This window comes from Centrocercus urophasianus, unplaced genomic scaffold (genome assembly GCF_019232065.1).
Source record: "Centrocercus urophasianus isolate 14NV4802_14NV808 unplaced genomic scaffold, USGS_Curo_1.0 seq_11, whole genome shotgun sequence".
NCBI classification, from domain to species: domain Eukaryota; kingdom Metazoa; phylum Chordata; class Aves; order Galliformes; family Phasianidae; genus Centrocercus; species Centrocercus urophasianus.
Genome location: NW_024884253.1, coordinates 31,366,268 through 31,385,452, shown reverse-complemented (window position 1 = coordinate 31,385,452; position 19,185 = coordinate 31,366,268). Strand labels below are relative to the sequence as shown.

Here is a 19,185-nt window from a genome sequence, read left to right as displayed (position 1 = left end):
AGAGGAAATTAAAGTCTCTGTTAGTTTCTTATTTGAAATGTGGAGACAGTGGGATCCACTGGAAAAATCCACCTGGGTTCTTCCATCTGGATTCAGTCATGTTGATAATCAAGTCAGTCAGATATTGTGCAGACAAGCTGGAAAAATCTCTGTTTCCTCTCATTCTCCCTTACTTGCTCTTATATTCAGCACATGTACAATGTTGTACAGGTACTCCTTCCAGACTGCACTATTTTCTCACCAGCCTGATACAAATCTCAAGACTTATGGATCCAAAGGAGTTTATCCGAGCTGATTTATTTATTTGCTGTCCCTGAGGTTTTTCCCTTTGCTCTATTCTGGGAGTGCTTGTTGCACTGATTCCACCTGCTGGGGGGAGTGAGGGGCCTGGGGAAGTTGTGCTTTCAGGCTTCTCATATGAATAGTCAGCAGTATTTTCAGGTCTGAGTGGCATGGTTTGTAGGGATGTGTTAGGGTGTAGTTCCTAACTCTGGCCTCTGGTATGGAAATAAATTACATGCTCTTAGTGTCATAGTATTTTTGTTTAAATCACATCCATGATTTGTCCTTCTCTTTTCCAAGGAACCCCACAATTGAACCAGTTCTTCTTCATCTGTGGAGATTTTTAATTTTCCTGTGAATCATGTTAGAAATTCTGAGTTGCAGAACAAAGAAGCAAAGTTTGTTTTTTCAAAGAGCAAAAGAGTCTTGGTGAAAACAGCTCTGACAGCTGTATTCCGTGGCTCAGTAAATTAAGACTTTTTACTTGCTTGTTTCATGGATGTGTTTAGTCTAGATACTCTTGATTTATACATCATTTTTGGCTGAGTTGTGTTTTCTTTATGCAGATTCACAGCAATTTCATTCAAGCTTATGTTTGCCTAGCTTGAGAGAGATGTCGAGAAGGATGTGAGCAAATTTAGTCCCTTAAAATGTTTCCCACCTCAGTTTGTTCTTTAAGAGACCACTTAGTTTTGAAAGAAATTTGCTTGTCATCTTTTGCAATCCATCTGAGAGCAGCAGGGGTTTGGAAGGCTGCTGGGAAATCATCCTCACATGTCTCTCTCTCTCTCTTGCAGAAGTGGCAGTGCACAGAAGATGCTTCTGGCAAGCTTCGAATTCACAAGTGCAAGGTATCCAGTGACATGCTGGCTATCAGGAAAAGGACCCGCAGCATCCACTCCCGGGGATACAGCGGTAAAGATAAGGACTGCAACTGTGGAGACACTGACTTCCGAAACAGCAGGACCCAAAGAAAAAATCAAAGACAGTTTCTGAGAAACCCCAGTGCGCAAAGTAAGTGTTCTGACCTCCTGTATGCTGGGCTAAAGAACAGGGGTAAAGGCTCACAGTGTTGGTTTTATCCTCAGCATACAATGAATACAATGTAATTGGCAGCTGGGTTCTACATAAATGCCTCTGTAATAACAAAAACGATAAGAACCGAAGTTATCCCTGCACAGCAGTAAAGAATACAGCTCAGGTTGGCCGTGGTGGTGATGCATTGGTGCCACCTATCGCGCTGGTCAGACACGAACCTGGTGTCATCTGCAGTTGAACCAGTGCCTTTATTTGCTAAGACAGTCAAAGCAAGTGTTTCCTTGCATCGTTAACACCGAATTCAAATGCTGTCTGATGGTATCCCTAAGACCTCTTCTATGCAAGACACTGAAAGGCCATGACTGCTGGCAGAATGAATTTTTGCACAGCTGCAGCTTCCAGGCTGTACCGGGAGCGCTGCAAGGAAACAGGTTAGATTGCAGTGTCCTCTAGTGGAGTGTGGTCTGAAGGGAATGCACAAAAAGGCTTTAAGACAGCAGTGCTTGGACTTGTCTCTGCTAAGGATTTATACTGCAAAAACCTGTTTAAGAAGACACTATTTTAAATGGAACAAGTCTTTTAATCTATCTGCCCTATGATGAAAGTGAAGTTTTGTAACCATCACAATGAAAGTGAACCTGGATTTCGGGGGCTTTGCTCAAGAACTGGTTATATGTTCCTGTCCTCTGTTCAGAATACTAGAGCGGAGAATGAAATAAGTAGAGATTAGCCTCTAAAACAGGAAGATTGTTGAGTCATAAGAAATGCAAAAGTTAGAAGATGCTGCACAGATGTCTATGAAATAAGAAAATGGCAGTATAATTTGAAATATTTCCTGATTTAAAATCGACACTACTCTGCAAATGAACAAGAATCCTTGGTATTCTTTGTACATTTAACCACAATATTGTCTGTCTTGAGTTCTCATTGTTCAGATTAAATGCTGCCTTGATATAATTTATTCCATTTGTCCAGTATGATTTAAGAAAATTCGTAGTGTGCACAGGCAGACCTCCGAAAAGTCTCCACGTCACCAACTACCGGAGTGATCTTCAAACTGATCAATACTCCCCCAAGTGATAATTTCAAGGGGAGATTCCTACCATTACCTTGGAAAGAGAAGGGTTGCCACGGTACCAGCAAGGGTTGGATGGGGATTGCAATTAGGGGCAGCGCCTTGGGGAGAGAATGTGGGGAGATGGGAAAGGGGCAAACAACTGTTGAGAGCATGTGAAGGGGACATCAGAAAAAAAGCAATTTGTTATGCTTTTCTCCTTTACAACATTTTCAATCCTCTTTAATTCCCCTCATTCTCCTCCAAATTCCCTTACTGTTCATCTGAGGCAAACAGAGTATCATGGTGATGAGACATTGTTAAGGGAATGACTGGTTCAGGCCTTTAGATGACACTTGAATAAGATGCTTTTGTGCTCCAAAATTTTTTAGTCACTTGATTAATAAGCAGTATCATCAGACACTGTTATAAAGCCAGAATTTCTCCCATCCGATCCTGTGAATCTTTCTTCACTGTTTCATTAACGATTTATATAAAGCAGAAAGGTACTTTGGAACTATGATTTTTCACTGACTGGGAAGCCTTTTTTTTTTTTTTACCTGACAGCAGGCAACCTCTGAAACAGTTTAGGAGGATAGGATTGTTTGAGTAAAAAGTTGAATGAGGTTCACTATCTGCACTTTCAAAAGATTCTTGCCTTTTCTGGCGCAGTATGAATCTCTCAAAGGCCCTAGAAAAAAAAGCTGCAATAGAATCTAACCTAAATGCCAAAGGCAGTACTCTCCCAGAGCTCTTGCTTTATTCTGCTATGCAGAATGCATTTAGGTAACAAAAAGTGTGCTCAGCATGGATGTAACAAATGGAAAACAGAGCTCACTTGAACTCTACGACACAGCAAGGTTTTGGAGGACTAAAACTTGTATTCATAGATATGAATGATCTATGTGTGTGTCAGAGTTTTTATATATATGTATGTATATATATATGTATATACATACACAAGTGTATGCACTAATATATGACAGATTCTTGCCTTTTTAAAGGATCCTTTTGAAAAAGTAATTATAATTAGGAAGCATAAGTCAAATTTATGATATATACCAATTTACAGGTGGTAACATTGTTTCACAACACAGAATGGCTTAATTTTCTAACAGAGTTCTAACCCTGTAGTTTCTGGGTTTTTTGAGTGTTACATTCTAGATACCTGATTTCTGAGACACTGATTTTGTTTGGAAGTATAGATGCTCACTGTGGCATAAGACCAGTCTAGCATGAAATGCAGAACACAGAGCATTCAGGATTTCATGCTGCTCATGAGAGGGTGGGCCCTGAACTAACCAAAGACAATGAAATACTGCAAAGCCACAGAAGAAAAATAAGCTGCTAATATTGAACAGCCTTCTTGCTCTTTGGAATATGCTAGGTGTTTAGAGCAGGAGTCGTGTACATGCGTATATGCAGCTGTGGATGTTTCTTTCTTCTGCAGAATACAAACCACGTTTTGTTCACACTCGCCAAACCCGATCCTTGTCTGTGGAATTTGAAGGTGAAATATATGACATAAACCTGGAAGAGGAAGAACTGCAGGTGTTAAAGACCAAAAGTATCACCAAACGTCACAATGCTGAAAATGACAAAAAAGCAGAGGAAACTGATGGTGCTCCTGGTGACGCGATGGTTGCTGATGGCACTGATGCTATAGGTCAACCCAGTTCTGTCAGAGTGACGCACAAGTACAATTGCTTTTTCTACTTATTTCCTTTAGATTAAGTCTTTTTCTAATTTCAGTCTTTCAGTTTTTTGCTGTTTTATAGTTCCTGTATTAAAGAACTTACAAATGTTGTTGCAGACAATTTTAGATATGTTTGAGTTGTGCTTGTTTTAGGTGGAATCATGCTATTGTAATATGAGCATTGAAGGGAGAAGTGTCAGGCTTTGTTTTTATCTCTGGGAAGCAGGCAACTCTAGAGGGAGAACTCGTCCTCCATATCAAAATACGTATCTTATAATGGATTAATCACCGCATGAAGCAGACATTCCTGCTGTTCATTATAAAGGCTGGCTATAAACCAGCTTAGCACAGAGACCTAAATTTAAGATGACTGAAATCCTACTCCAAGTGAGGACTTATTAGATCAGCTACACCATCTCTCTTCTGACTTAGTTGTTTGCAGAAAGCTAGCATTAGCTAAGCTTCTTTAGACTCATATATCCTTGAAGAGACCCATCATTTTTCCATCCTGGAAATTTAAATTCATTTTTAATTTTTAATCTTAACAAAATTTAAATGAAAAGGCAACAATTTCAAACTCTTTTTCTCTTAAAAGTGGTAATACGATTTATCTGAAGTCAGGCAAACAGAGGCAAAAAGTCTTTTATTTTAACCCTCTATCATGTTTGAAATATAAGTATTCTTTTTTTTCTTTTTTCCAGAAACATGAAGAATAACATAAATGTTAATTTTGAACACGTAAAAATTATCCTTTCTTTACATTATCATTTCCATGACATTAATAAAGCCTTAAGTGTCTTTTTGGAAAAATAACTATTTCCATATAGAGAATTTTAACTTCTAATAAATATTGCTTTCAGAGTGCCAGTTCTATGAGTGAAAAAAAACCCAAACCAAACAAAAAACAAACAAACAAAAAAAACCCAAACCAAACAAAACAACAAAAAAAAAAGCAACCATAGTGGGAGAAGTTGAGAAGAGATAAGCATTTAAATCCTTCTGCTTTTCTCAAAAATTTAAAGAAGGGTTATGATGGAGCAGGGCCCAGGGAAGATTGTGTCTCTAAGATAGGAATATTTCCGTATTTATGGATGTTCTGTTTGTCAGCTTAGAGAATTTGGAAGTCCAGCCTGTTGTCTGTTGGATTCTCATTCCATATCCTTGGTCTTCCAGTTATTTTGTTTCTTGGTAGCACCATTTTTTCAAACATTGGTATGCATTTTTGTGTCATTGCACCACTTTATTATGTTAACATTCTTTTTTTTTTTTTTAACCACATCTTTGAACATTTTGCTCTGATTTTGTTCCTTATTATCCTTCTACTTATTAATTATATGTACCTTCTTTACTCACTGATTATGTTTGTATTCTGTTTGTAACTATTTTTCATACTCAGATGATGGGTCTCGTTCATGGGACAAAAGGGATATATTTCCCAGAGCTGATGGCAAAATGAGTACATTTTGTTAACAAGACTTTTCATTCTGAATAGATTTTAATTCCATTGTGGTCTAATTTCTGGTTGGATTAAGAATCTCACAGCTTTTTTGCTTAGCATGCACAGAGCATGTGTAGAGCATGTGTCATGGATGAGTGGATTGATGGATTTTGAAGAGAAAACAGATTTAAGCAGTCAATTATACTGTTGTCAGCATGAGAACACATTCTAGAGGTTATTTATAAAGAAATTATTAGAAATGATGGAAAAAAAGAGAGTAATAGAGTAGGCAGTTGGGGAACCAATGACCACCTGTTTTCAATTTGCATCTACAGGTGTTTTATTCTTCCAAATGACACTATTCACTGTGAAAGGGAGCTGTACCAATCTGCCAGAGCCTGGAAGGACCACAAGGCTTACATTGATAAGGAGGTAAGGGATACTTTAAAATGTGAGTGTATTTTTTGCATTGCTACCTATTCAAAGAATAAATCTGACTGAGCAATGATCTCTGCAGATTGAAGCTCTCCAGGACAAAATCAAGAATTTGAGGGAAGTTAGAGGGCACCTAAAAAGAAGAAAACCAGATGAATGTGATTGTACTAAACAGAGGTAAGAGAGATGACATTCAGTGCTGGCAGTTACACTGATTGATAAGGTTTATATATTTTTCAAGTTTTCCTGTTTTGATTTGAGATTTTTGGTTGGTTGGTTGGTTTTTGGTTCTTTTTTGTGGGTCATTTTTTCTTTTTTTCTTTTTTTCTTTTTTTTTTTTCTTCTTTTTTTCTGAGGTGGGAAACAAAGAATATAAGAGCTACTGATATTTATAACTACTGTAGATACTCATAACTAGAGTTAGCCTATTGAGATATCATCTCCAACGTAGGGAAGGAAGGAAGCTGATTCATAATAGGAGTGTAAATATTTGTGCTCTCTATCTCTCTTGGATGGAACTTATTTCTCTATTGACCTGGGAAAAAATTCAAAGTTATCCTATTTCTGGAGACACATATAAGTGTCAGAGTGCGTATCTTAATTCAGGAAAATGGAAGCTGAAAATGGAGGACTACCAGATCCAAATTTTAGTTAGCTCACTTTCAAGAGTAGAAACTACTCTTAGAAGATGCATGTACAAATTTTAAGATTAAATATGTTTGTATTCTGCAAACGTATTAAACATAGCTACAGTTTTACCATAGCTCATCCACACATATATAACTTCTTTAAATGAAATGGAAATCGTGAGTCATTCTGTGTAGTTAGGAGAAAATGTCAAAGATGCTTTGTTACTGTTTCGATTTTGTTTTGAAAATGGTTTGTTTCCTGATTGTAATTTTTAAAATTTTCCTTATAGCTATTACAACAAAGAAAAAGGTGTAAAGGCTCAAGAGAAAATCAAGAGCCATCTTCATCCCTTCAAGTAAGTTTTTATCAGCTCACTCTCTCAGATAGCATTCTAGTGATAGAGAAACATTAAGAATGGCTTGGGTTCTTGGGGGGAAGGGAAGACATGAAGGAAACAAAAGGTTACGTAAAGCAAGTTCAAGCAAGAAACCTTCAGTACTTCTGGTCATATATGTGAAAGTTTATGAATAATATTGGGAAAAAATTAGAAATGGAAGAAATTAATCATTTCAGAAATTGATTGGCTAGGTAACCAGTAAAGAGACCTAGTTAAACCTAACGTGCATCATTTCTTATAGATGCTGAAGAATACACTTTGTCATAATTTCTGGGGTGAAAGCTGAGCTGAAAAGATCAGCTTCCCAAAGGGCATATTCTCATCATCTAGTCTTCAAAAAAGTCAGATAGAGGTAAAAACTGCTGTTGTTAACCAAATAGAAGCTGTATCAGCCATGTCCAATTTTCTTTCTGAACAGAGAAGCAGCACAGGAGGTAGACAGCAAACTGCAGCTATTCAAAGAGAATCGCAGAAGGAAGAAGGAAAGGAAGGGGAAAAAGCGCCAGAAGAAAGGGGATGAGTGTAGCCTTCCTGGACTGACATGTTTTACCCACGACAACAACCACTGGCAAACTGCACCTTTCTGGAACTGTAAGTCTTACTTCTGGGCTCAGATGTGAACTAGGTTCTCCTCTGTTGTACAAGGGTTCTCACCTCATGCAGTCCGTGTGTGGAAGAACAGCACTTAGCAGTGCTGCCACTGAACTTTTTCTGAAGTATCCAGGAAGAGTGTCGCTTGAGTATGTTTGTAATTTCTGTGTTACATATTTATATGAAATTGTTACAAGAGGCTCTATGCAAAACAGCAGAAGCAAAAAGGGGAATTGGCTATTTTTTGATATAATCACCATCATTAGCTATGCATTTTCACCAGCAAGGAACAAGAGTCTCCATGCCAAGCTCCTAAAAATTTGAACCAGCGGGACCCACTGTTGCATTTCAGCTACTGCTGAAATGCACCACTCACTGTGCTCACATCCACTTTTTGGTCTCCATAAATGTTCAGCAGGTGTCAGTGTGTATCAGTGGGTGCCATTTTTTCCGTTTCACACCTATGCTTCACACACGCTTCAGTGTCAGGCACCATTGTGTCAGGCTGCCCCTCTGCTGCCATCTGTCACACAGCAACAAAATGTAATGGAATACTGATGGGAGAGTAGTGATGACAGCCACTACTGCTATAACACCAACATCCACTTCTTACATGGGCCAACATAATAATATAAGAGGCATTACTTTTTGTGCAGACTTCATAACTCCAAACAGAAAATTTGACATATTCGTTTTAAGATGCTCTCTCTTACTTAGTAATTTGCTTTGATAGCACTAGAACTTCTGCTAATATGTTTTGTACATTTTAAAATGTTCATGTAGTAGTTATATGCATGATTTTTGTTTTAACAACTATTAGACTGACGTATTGCTTTTTAACTGTGGAGTAACAAACAGTTATGAAAAGCATTCTTATCTTTCTGTACAAATGGCAGTGCTCCAGTAACAGTCATGGGGTAAAAGAATGTCCCTTTGACACAGTTCATAACCAAAAATAAATCAAAGTATTGATTCTGATTACATGGATAAAAAGGGCTAATACTGTTACTAAATTTGTGAAATGTGTTTAAAACATGGACACTATTACAGAAAGTCACAGAACTAATTTAATGAAAATCAAATGCATTATTAATATTTTATTATTGGAATTAAAAAGGTATTCTTCTAAAGCAAAACTTTGCTATCAGTTTGTTTTAAGACCTTTCTGAGGTATCTCTTTTTGCTGGCAGAAAGAGATTATAAACAATCATAAAAATATTAGGTTTTTGGAAAAAGGTTTGGCCATTTTGTTAAACATACCCTACTAAAACTAGTCTTCTAATAGTCACATTTGAAACTACCTGTTGACTCCAGCTAGTTTTTTGGTTGAACTTCAGTTAATTGAAAAGAAAACAAAATAAGTTCACCTGCTGCAATATTTTAAATCTTCATATTGCACAAAATATGCAATGATTGTATTGACTGAATGATTGTATTTTTCCAATATAACCCTAAAATGCATGTCTATGTTTGGTCAGCAGAAGAGCTGTCCAGACTCCATTTGAGTGTACTGACAAGATCTTAACTTTATCTAATGACATCTACCTCATATGTGACACCTGGGTTTAGGAATGGAATTCTGTTCTAGGCTTCCCCAGATTGCAAAATGATAACATGTAATCCAGTTACGTTACCTGGAGCTGTTTTTGAGCAAAGGTTTAACTGAGTGATTCAGTTTCTCTCTTAATTATGTACAAAATAAATTAAATGAGGGAGTGTAGTTTGAAAAACATAATTGTTAAGTAGCTACATTTGAAAGACTCAAGCCAGTAGGAGAGAACTACTACTTAATATGAGACTTATCCATTGGTCTTCCTTTCCATCTTTCTTCAGCCATTATACCTGCATTCAAGTTCCCTGTTTTTAAAACATTTCTTCATAGAACAATCACAGAACTGTAGAATAGCCCAAGTTGGAAGGAACTCACAAGGACCATCAGCCTGCTGCAACTCCATGCCATTCCCTCAAGTCATAAATCCTAAACTACCAAATCTCCCACCTGCCTTCTTCCCATACAGTGCCTCACCCTTTCTTGACTGCTGTGTCATTTCTATGCATGTCATTTATTATTTGACCTTCCTTTGTAATTATCTGTTGTACTTGCCTCTCTGAGGCTCTACTAATGGTACCATTTTAGCTACTGATGGCAATAATAGTATGCCTATAAACAGCACACAGTTCCAATGAGTCTCACTTCATATGGATCTTAAGGATCAGGGTTTATGTTGTCATTTTTAAGGTCTGAATTCTGCTTAATCCCAAAAGTTATATGTAAATCGGAACAGAATATGCCCAGTAACTGTGTTACTTACTATCTTCTGCTCTATTTGTCTATATATTTGAGAAATTTGTATGATAAATTTGCATGTTAGCAGCATTTGACCTGTTTTAAATGAGAATCTAATGTTATTCAAATATGAGATATTCTTTTAAATAATCTAGAGTATAAGTACATGAAGATCTATAGAAATTTCACTAAGTGAATAAGCATATGATTTTTCACCTAAACTAATGACTTCTATCATTACTTACAGTGGGATCTTTCTGTGCTTGCACAAGCTCAAATAACAACACTTACTGGTGTTTGCGAACAGTGAATGACACCCACAATTTTCTCTTTTGTGAGTTTGCAACTGGCTTCTTGGAATATTTTGATATGAACACTGATCCCTATCAGGTAAACCCCTTTCCCTATTTCAAAATATTGCAGATTAAATTCCTCTAGTTGCCTTTTCCTGTACTATTATTATTATTTATTCCTGTTAGTAAGTAATTTTTCTCTCTGTCTGTCTTTATCTCAGCTGACGAATACTGTACATACAGTGGAAAGAGGCATTTTAAATCAATTACATGTACAGTTAATGGAATTGCGAAGTTGTCAAGGTTACAAGCAGTGCAATCCGAGGCCTAAGGGACTTGAAGCAGGTACAAGAAAAATAGAAAAGAGTATTTCCATTTTATTAGGTTATTGTCATCTCCTTAATTGTATCTTTAATGTGTGATTTTCTTAAGTGTTGCTCTTAATGAGGTGGAAAATTTCTTTGTAAGTTTGCACAAGTTATTCTGGACAGATAATGACAACAAGCAGCAGTTGACAGAAATTCTGTGCCAAGTCTATCACGTTATTTGCACTAAGCAGTTAAAGCATATGCAGATCTTTTTTTCAGAGCCATAGATCCTTTCTCTGTTGCAGAGGATGCTTGGTTAGGTTTTACCTAACAGTAGCAGATGAGGTATTAAATCCTGTATTATTTCTGACTGCTGTCTACCTGTATGAACAATCTCAGGCACTACACCACAACTGAGACTAAACATCTGTTTATCCCTTTGTTTAATTTTTTATGAGGAAAGCAGTATTTCTTTGCAAGTGTCTCTGAATACAAGAATAGGTGGTGTTTATACTTCATAAGCCTGGAATTCATTGCACTTAAATTTGTTTGAAACTGTGATTTTATTTATTCATTTATTTATTTTTTACAGGAGTATTCCCTTCTACGTATTTTATGTTGTGCATCTTTATGTCTCTTTCTTCAGCTGTGAATGTTTCTCTTTTTTAATCATTTGGGGGTTTTATTATTTTTGAAAAACTGTGGTTTTTCATTCCTTTTATATAAAACTTCCAGGAAATCTTTGTTGGACTGCAGCTCTGTCTTTATTTAACACAGAATGTTTCTTTTTAGGAATTAGATGCTGTGCATGGAAAACTACATTGTGAATGGTTTTACAAGTTCTAAACACTAACAAAAGTTACTCTTGTATTTTCCTATATCAGGAAATAAAGATGGAGGAAGCTATGATCCACACAGGTATCCACACTTTTTTATTCTCCTCAGCAGCTTCTTTCCAAATAATTGCATGATTCCAGTCCATTTCAACTAATGTCTGTATCCTGCCATCTTGCACACAAAGTATCTTCTGATGCATGCATTTTCTAACTACACTGAACGTGGCCATTGTTTTTTAGACCTACCATTCTGCATTTAACGTAGTTCATTGTCACAGCAAGATTTCATATGGCTCATAGTCCATGCTTGTATTTCTTAGATATTTATGCAGGAAAAATGGCACAAAAAGAATAACCTCTTTTGGGTTGTTTTCCTGTTGCTGCATTTTTTTTTTTTCTTTCAGTTTTTATTTAGGAAGTCTTTACAGCTGCTTTTTAAGTGAAAAACAACTGTGCTTAAAAAGCTTCCTGAAATATGTGTGTGCAAGGAGCCTAATCAAACCTGCAGAAGTAAAGTAAAACCTTCTCACTGGCTTTAGAAAATATTGACAGATGTTGCTTTAAGCAAAAGAGTGCTCATTTTGATCAGCACATGCGTAGCATCCAGATCACTGTAAGCAAGGCATAAAGATAAGGCTCCTTTGGGCAGAGGGAACAGTGCTTTCAGACCAGATCTAACACATGTGACCAAGTATTCTTGAAAGGTTGCAATATTTGAATTCAGGAAGGGCAGTGGGTGAGATGTCTTATTCCTAATGCTCAAAACTGAGGTTTGCAAGACAAGTATACTTACAGTACCTACGTATCTCTTATGCTGAGTCCAGCTAGCTCCTCCTCCTGGTGGAGAAACCGGTCATAAAGCAAAAGCCTTATGAGACTCAGGTCTTAACACTGTACAGCAAGCAGCGATTTTGTTAAGCGGAAAACCTTTAGAAGGCTGTCATATTTAGACTTGATATCTCCTCCCTATATATCAGTCTTATATATTTTCATCTCCGTCTGCTTTGGTGGAGTTGGTCCTAATACACATAGCATGCCTGAGGTGTAAACTGGCCCAACGAGTATAGAAGTCTATGGAAAACTTTTCTTCAGTCTTCTGAGAAGAGCCTTGTCACTGCTCCCAGCAGCCAGGAAACAATTAAGATAATGGACTTCAACATTTTTTTAGATCTCCAAATTAATCAGCTTTTTTTTTTCCATGCAGTTAATTTTGTATTTTCTGACTTGTGTAGTTTGGGGATGTAGAAAATGATAAGCTTTTGTTTGGTCACATCCCAGTGGTTCACATTACAGCCTGACGGGAACCAGTTACAGCAACGATAGAGAGTAATCCCTGTAATTATGATTTGAAGTTTTTCATTAGAAGATGTTCTTGTAAATATTCCCAATTTTAACTACAGATATAACAGAAATGGAACTGTATAACAGAAATTTTAATTGTAGGATTGCATGAAATAGAGCACCCAGAATTAATCTTAAAGTTATATATCATTATGCAGTGTGTTAATGAAAATGCTTTAACTACTAAGACCAATAAAGATTGTGCTACTGGGATAAATAGTATAGTATGATACCAGTAATATTGCTCTGTGAGTATTCCTCTGTTCCAGACAGCCAGCTTCTCAGAGCACAAGGATGTCTGGGTTCAAGCCCTATACTGGTGGGATTATTTTTTTATTTTTTTATTTTTAATGAACAAAAAATATTTATCAGCCTCTGTTCTCCACTTAGATATGTTTCCAGTTTAAAATGTCCTAAGTTAGTACAGCACTACAAGTTTTCAAGGACAATACTGGAACAACAGACCTGTATGGAAACAGTCAGTAGAGTGCCATTTTCTTAATACAAAGGGAGAAAGTTTCTGCAGGGAAAAATATGTGTCGCCTGTGTCCTTGAACAAATAGAACATGACTCTGCATATGTAATTAATTACAGGATGTAGGAATCACAAGCTCCTCTTTTCTCCTTGTCCATTTTCAAAGTCGCCATGGAGGTGATTGTACCTACTTGCCTTTAGTTTAGAAGGAGATGCAGCCACATCTTGAATTGGTCTGGGGATAACACAGCCACAGATAGCATCATGGGACTCTGAGGCATAATAATTGGTCAGTGAAGTTTAGATAATATTTGATTTAAAAAAAAAAAAAAAAATCTGAAGATGTTTTATTATGAACAGTTAGCAACACTTTTTATTTCATTGGGGTCTGTGATATAGGTGAGTGATTCCCAAATATTGATAAAGGAAACCACTGACATGTTGTTACTCAAATGCAACTCACCTCTGCTTTTCTGTTTCAGACCTTTTTGTAATGAGATTTCTTACAGGAGAAAACCTTTTCTCTCCTCTTCGTTCCTTCCTATATACTTTGATTTCAGTGGGAAACATCATGCTTACTGCTAAGTTGTGGAATTAAGCTGTGAGATGACTTGCACAGTCTACCAGTCAGCTCTAGGACCTTAAGATTTAGCTTTCTTACTTGCTTAACATGTATGAGTACAAGTTACCTCTTTTCCATGTGTTTAAACAAGTTATTTTTATCTTATGGACATGAAGTTGACGGAACAATTTCCAGTGCCTTCTCAGCTGTGAAACTCCTCAGTCATCAGTAGTAAAATTGAGACAACAGAAAAAGTGCAATGTTTAGGGGGGAAAAGATTAGAATCAGTATGATGGTCTCAGTCTTTGAGCTGCTTTGTAGAAATGCAGCAAGCTCTTTGCTGATCTAACTTCTCTGCAGCACAGCACCAGCACCCTGCTACGAGGCTCATGAGGAACAGCAACTCCTTCTCACCAGCCCCAAAATGTCCCCACTGTTCACACTGCCACCCTTGAACTGGCAGCAGAGATTCTTCTGGGCCAAAAGCCAACATCCTGGCCTCTGATTTGCCCCACACTGCCCTGGTTCATACACAAACTTATTATTGATCAAATGGCACTGCTCCAGTTTCAGTTTCTACCATAATATATCAAACCACTTTAACCGCTGACTGTTCTTGTGGAAGTTTGTTTTCCTACATGGACTCATATTTGGCAAATTAGATAGACAGACAGATAGATAGATAGAAAGGGGTATATGAAATTATCAGTACAACTAATAAAGATTTGTAGCATTTGTAATGTAGTTAATTAAATTCTTCAAAAGTACATTCTTTCCTGTGTTCATTCCTAGAGTCTTTTATTCTTCTGAATACTAGAACAGTAAGACTTATTTCTTGAAACCTCTGTAGAATTTAATTTTTTGTTGTTGTTGTTTCAGGCAACAAATTATTGATAATCTAACTTATGTATATGGCGCTCGTGGCCATGCCAAGCGAGGCCCTCTTCCTTAGCTACTCTACTAGATCCAAAAAAGCTTGTGTTGTTTTCTGTGGTAGGGAATTTGCCAACTATTTGCCAAGACAGCCTAAGATACAAAACAGGAACACATTGCTGTTGGAATGACTACTTTTTTGTACTGGCTTTTAAAAAGTAAAAAGTAAAATATTTACATTTTACATTGTATTATATTTGTAAAAGCTAAGGTGTTCCCAAGTAAGGAAAGTGGTCTGACTTTGATGGGAGCAGAATCAGGCCCCTCATCATGATTTTTTTTCTGACCATGACACTATTTTTATGACTTTTTATATGACGGACTGAATATTGGAGAATTTTTTTCGCTGTGAAATCACAAGCTAGTAAAGAAGCAAAGACTGTAAAATATAATAGACGCCGAATCTCCTGCTTTACTTGAATTAGGAAAGGCAGGTTAAAATACCAATAAACTAATAGAATTGTCAAAAATTTTCTATAGATTTAAGGCATCTGATATATAGATAAGTATGTGTACTCAGTTCACACTGCTGGACTATAGTCTCCTGCACTTCTAGGTTAGTTATTCTAGCCTACTTGCCTGTATAATTGTCAGAAAATGAACAAGTTGTCCCAGTGTATTAATTGCTAAATATTGCCTATGAGATCTTTTGTGAGGACGGGTCTGCCACTTTCCCTGAATGCCTTCTGCATTACCTAATTATTTTTTCTTTGTAGGCTATTTTTTAGGGAAAATATTTGGATGTGCTGTGAGTTATATGAAATAATCATATTCAGTGTAACTTGTCAGTATAAAATGGACTTCACAGTACATTTGATGACCTGAGTCACTGTAGTTGTTCCATTGCTCATTATTCAGATATATTGTCTGATAAACCTTAGATATTTTAATAAAAAATAAAAAGTTTGGAGATATTCTATATAAATTTTAACAATATCCTACTGAGTGCTAAAGTCCTACAACTTGATTCACACCAAACTTTTACAGTTTTCATTTCTTCTCTGTGCTTAAAAATGTAAATTAAAGCGAATGCTTGCAAGGTATAGAAACTATCTTAGACTATAATTTGTTAAATAATACTTGGCTAGTTGCTTTGCTGAACTTATATCTCAAGCTATACATCAAATTCCTATGGTCTTTGTTGAAGTTCTTGTCAGTAATGGCTTTCAGAATTAGTCCCAACTGTTATACTCAACCATTGTGTTCATTGCATCGTTTGGTGGAATGTTTAGGACAGGCAAATGGATTAGTCAGGCACTAAAGCAAGTCTTATGCCTTGAAATACCATAGGGAAGATCTATTGTTAAATGCCATCACAAAGCCTCATTATGGCAGATTCTTCCCTGTTTTACTCAGTCCAAGGATGCAGCAGAAAACAGGGGTTTCACTGCTGTGTGTTCTGCAGGAGCTGTGACTCACCTGAGGCCACAATCATTAGCAAGATGATTGCAGATGTGGAGCATCTTCCGGTTAGAGATACATATGCTATGCGTAGTGGTGCTTTCAAGGAAATGGGAGGAGGAACACACGCAGCAGCTTTGCTTGCACCTTTAAGCTGATGTTCACCATTAGGCTGTATTCTTTCTTTTAACAGAGGACAGTTATGGGATGGATGGGAAGGCTAACCTGCCCAATTTCACTGGTGACATCAACTGGCAAGGACTGGAAGACTTGTACAGAGTGAATGAAAGTGTATATGAACACAGATACAACTATAGACTTAGTCTGGCTGACTGGACTAATTACTTGAAGGATGTAGATAGAATGTTTGCACTGCTGAACAGTTACTACCAGCAAAATAAAACAGACAAGGCTAACACTGCTCAAAGCAACAGGGGTGGAGACAAATCATCTACATCAACCTCAGCGGAAATGTCTTCTGCACAAGAGGCAAGCGGCCTGACTGGAGAAGAATTGGAGCTTATTGTGCCAACAGACTTTGCAGCCCTAGCTTTGAGCACCATGAATTTAAGTCAGGAGAGAAAACTTGAATTAAACAATGATATTCCTGAAAAAAGTAGTTTGAATGACGCACACTGGAGAAATAATCAACCTGAAAAATGGATGGAGGATAAGGAATCGGACCGTTTTGATATGGATTTCAGTGGAAATGGTTTGATAGAGTTGGAGTCCCGGCATGGGTTCGTGCTACAACCCGTCAGCATTCCTCAAAAAGACACTCATCAGGACACTGATGCTATGAGAGACATATTTGGAGATCAAATGTATCTTCCCGTGAGGTCCGATCAACCTGTTGTTCATCAGGCTCTAAATGTATCCATTAGGGATTCATCCATCAGTACCCAGAAAACAGGAACATTTTTGAAAAAAGCAGAACGAAGTCTTAGAGGGGAAACTTCACAAGTCCTAAACATAGAAGGCAGTGCCTCATCTTCACTCTCCTTGGGTTAGATCAAGTTGCAAATCATTAAATACATTCTCCTTTTTATTATTAGCAGACTAATAAAGGTCATCATGACAACTGACATTCCATGTTCACTGTAGATGAAATTTGCAGCTAAATTAAGACCAGTTCAGTATTTGTCCGTGTGTATTTTATTCACACACACCCATACATACTTTCACAGTGATTCTCCAAACTGGAAAGCAAGATTTCCAGCTTTTTAATGGAAAGAAACAGTGTTAACTTTCTAATGCAGTAGCACATTCTCTGTAAGCTAAAATAATTTCTTTGACAAGGATGTTCAAGTGACTTTCTCCATTTCCAAATGATCCTACCATGAATGAATGTTTCAGTCCACCCAATCTGTCTGCATAATGTATTTTTGATAAATTATTTTAACCACTGGAAATTCCTAATGCCACACTTTTAACTAAAATGATGTTGCACTTTTAAAATCTGTATGCCATACCATTTATGAATCTAATAGCTTACCTGTTCTTAGTTTGTTCGTTGATTAATGTAATTGTGAAACCAATAAATAGATTGACAGGAAAGAGATAATCAGCATGGATTGTGGAAACAGACTGTTTGAATATCATCTTAGCAAAAATATTGCATGGTTTTGTTACTTTGATTTAATTAAATTTACTCTCAGAAAGGTATGGCTAATACTTGTTAAGTATAGGAGGATTTGTTTAAATTGGATTGTTTCCCTATGTATGATATTGTCAGTATTAAAAATACATGAGGTTTTTTTTTACTTTTCTTTTTATCTGATACTGGTAGAAGGGTTTACATCAATTCATATATACTTTTGTCACAAGATCTGATTTTTATTAGACTGAACATTATCTTGAACGCATTCTTTTCATTTTGAGACTTTATTTTTTCTTGTTGTTTTGAACAGTCATTAAAGGGAATGATAAAACCATGTTAGATTTACATTATTCTAGATGCAAAAGGCACATGGGGTAAAAAATAGTAGCTTAGATATTTTTTGTTGTTGTATTGTTCTAAGTTTTTTCTTGAACTTTACCAAACTTTAAAGTTTATAAAGTATAACACAAAAATAACTTTGAAAATCTGTATTACTAGAAACTTAGTATCTGGTTTTGTTGTTTTTTTTTTTTTTTTAATAAATTCAAAATAATTAGCACAATGCCACCAAAAGAGAATTACCTCAATCAGATGTAATTCCACAGCATCCGATTCTTGGGAGTGTTTTCCTATCTGTTACGACTTGTTTAGTGTAGTGAGTGTTTTTGGGCTATTGCAAGCACTGCAGGTTAAACTTACGTTCATCACATTGTACTTTCAGTTGAAACTTTTTAAAAACAAGATTGTTTTAGTAGGATTTTAATAATTTTAAAGAGCAGTCTTTTTGATGGACTCTGTACATATGTTAAAATTAACTAGCTCTTTATCTGATGTATGTGTCATGGGCTGATTGATAGAACAAACGTATTTATGGTCATGAATGATGCTATTTGTACATAGGTTTCAAGTTACTAGGATACCAGCTGTGTTTTTAAATCTTGTATAATATTTCTGTGATACTTTTATAGAACAATTCTGGCTTCAGGAAAGTCTAGAAGCAATATTTCTTGAAATAAAAAGTGTTTTACTTTACCTGCTTCAGAGAAGTCCAGATGATCCAGCTTTCCTAGCAATTCAGATTTATTTTAAAAATATGTTCAGATTTTTGGCTTTAAGAATCCATCCACACTGAAAGCAATGGGTAATGAAATAACACGCTACATTCTGTTAGTTTTAAATTATTCCTGGAGATTGTGAATAATATATATTTTTTTGTTTAAGACCCGCTGTGATTTATTTTTTTAAATCCCAATTCATCCGATCCTTTCTTCCCTGAAGTCATGGCACAAGGCTGCAGAACTGTGGTTCATGGGAGTAAAGCAGTGTCACATCATGCCACCCCCTGATCCCTACCTGCAGCAGCAAGGTGCAACAGGCTGGGCACAACACAGACTGGACCACTGATAGTGGACCACAGATCTGTTGTGAGGAGAAGTGTCTCCTCACACAGAGGACTACGAAGAATAATGTAGGCTTTAAGGTAAAGGTTGTCTTTCACATGCCCTGTGTGTCCTTGGTGACATGTGAATACAGTTAGCTGCTTAAGTTAAAATCTGCCTCTGAAGCTGCACTTCTTGACCTCTTCTTT

At 36.7% G+C, this 19,185-nt stretch overlaps 1 protein-coding gene across 3 annotated transcripts in view; it reads left to right on the top strand.

Annotated features, from left to right (window-relative positions):
- SULF1 (sulfatase 1) overlaps positions 1-18,752 on the top strand; it is a 125,686-nt gene extending 106,934 nt beyond the window's left edge. For 2 of the 3 annotated variants that reach the window (XM_042809090.1, XM_042809091.1), the window contains exons 15-23: positions 1,080-1,296; positions 3,825-4,071; positions 5,844-5,940; positions 6,026-6,120; positions 6,863-6,928; positions 7,389-7,561; positions 10,096-10,238; positions 10,363-10,486; positions 16,191-18,752. In XM_042809090.1, the coding sequence (XP_042665024.1) occupies positions 1,080-1,296; positions 3,825-4,071; positions 5,844-5,940; positions 6,026-6,120; positions 6,863-6,928; positions 7,389-7,561; positions 10,096-10,238; positions 10,363-10,486; positions 16,191-17,008 (1,980 nt within the window). In that variant the 3' untranslated portion in view covers positions 17,009-18,752. Of the gene's footprint in view, positions 1-1,079; positions 1,297-3,824; positions 4,072-5,843; positions 5,941-6,025; positions 6,121-6,862; positions 6,929-7,388; positions 7,562-10,095; positions 10,239-10,362; positions 10,487-11,333; positions 11,368-16,190 lie in introns of all 3 variants that reach the window. The other variant, XM_042809092.1, reaches the window with a different exon arrangement.
- Positions 18,753-19,185: the final 433 nt, after the last annotated feature.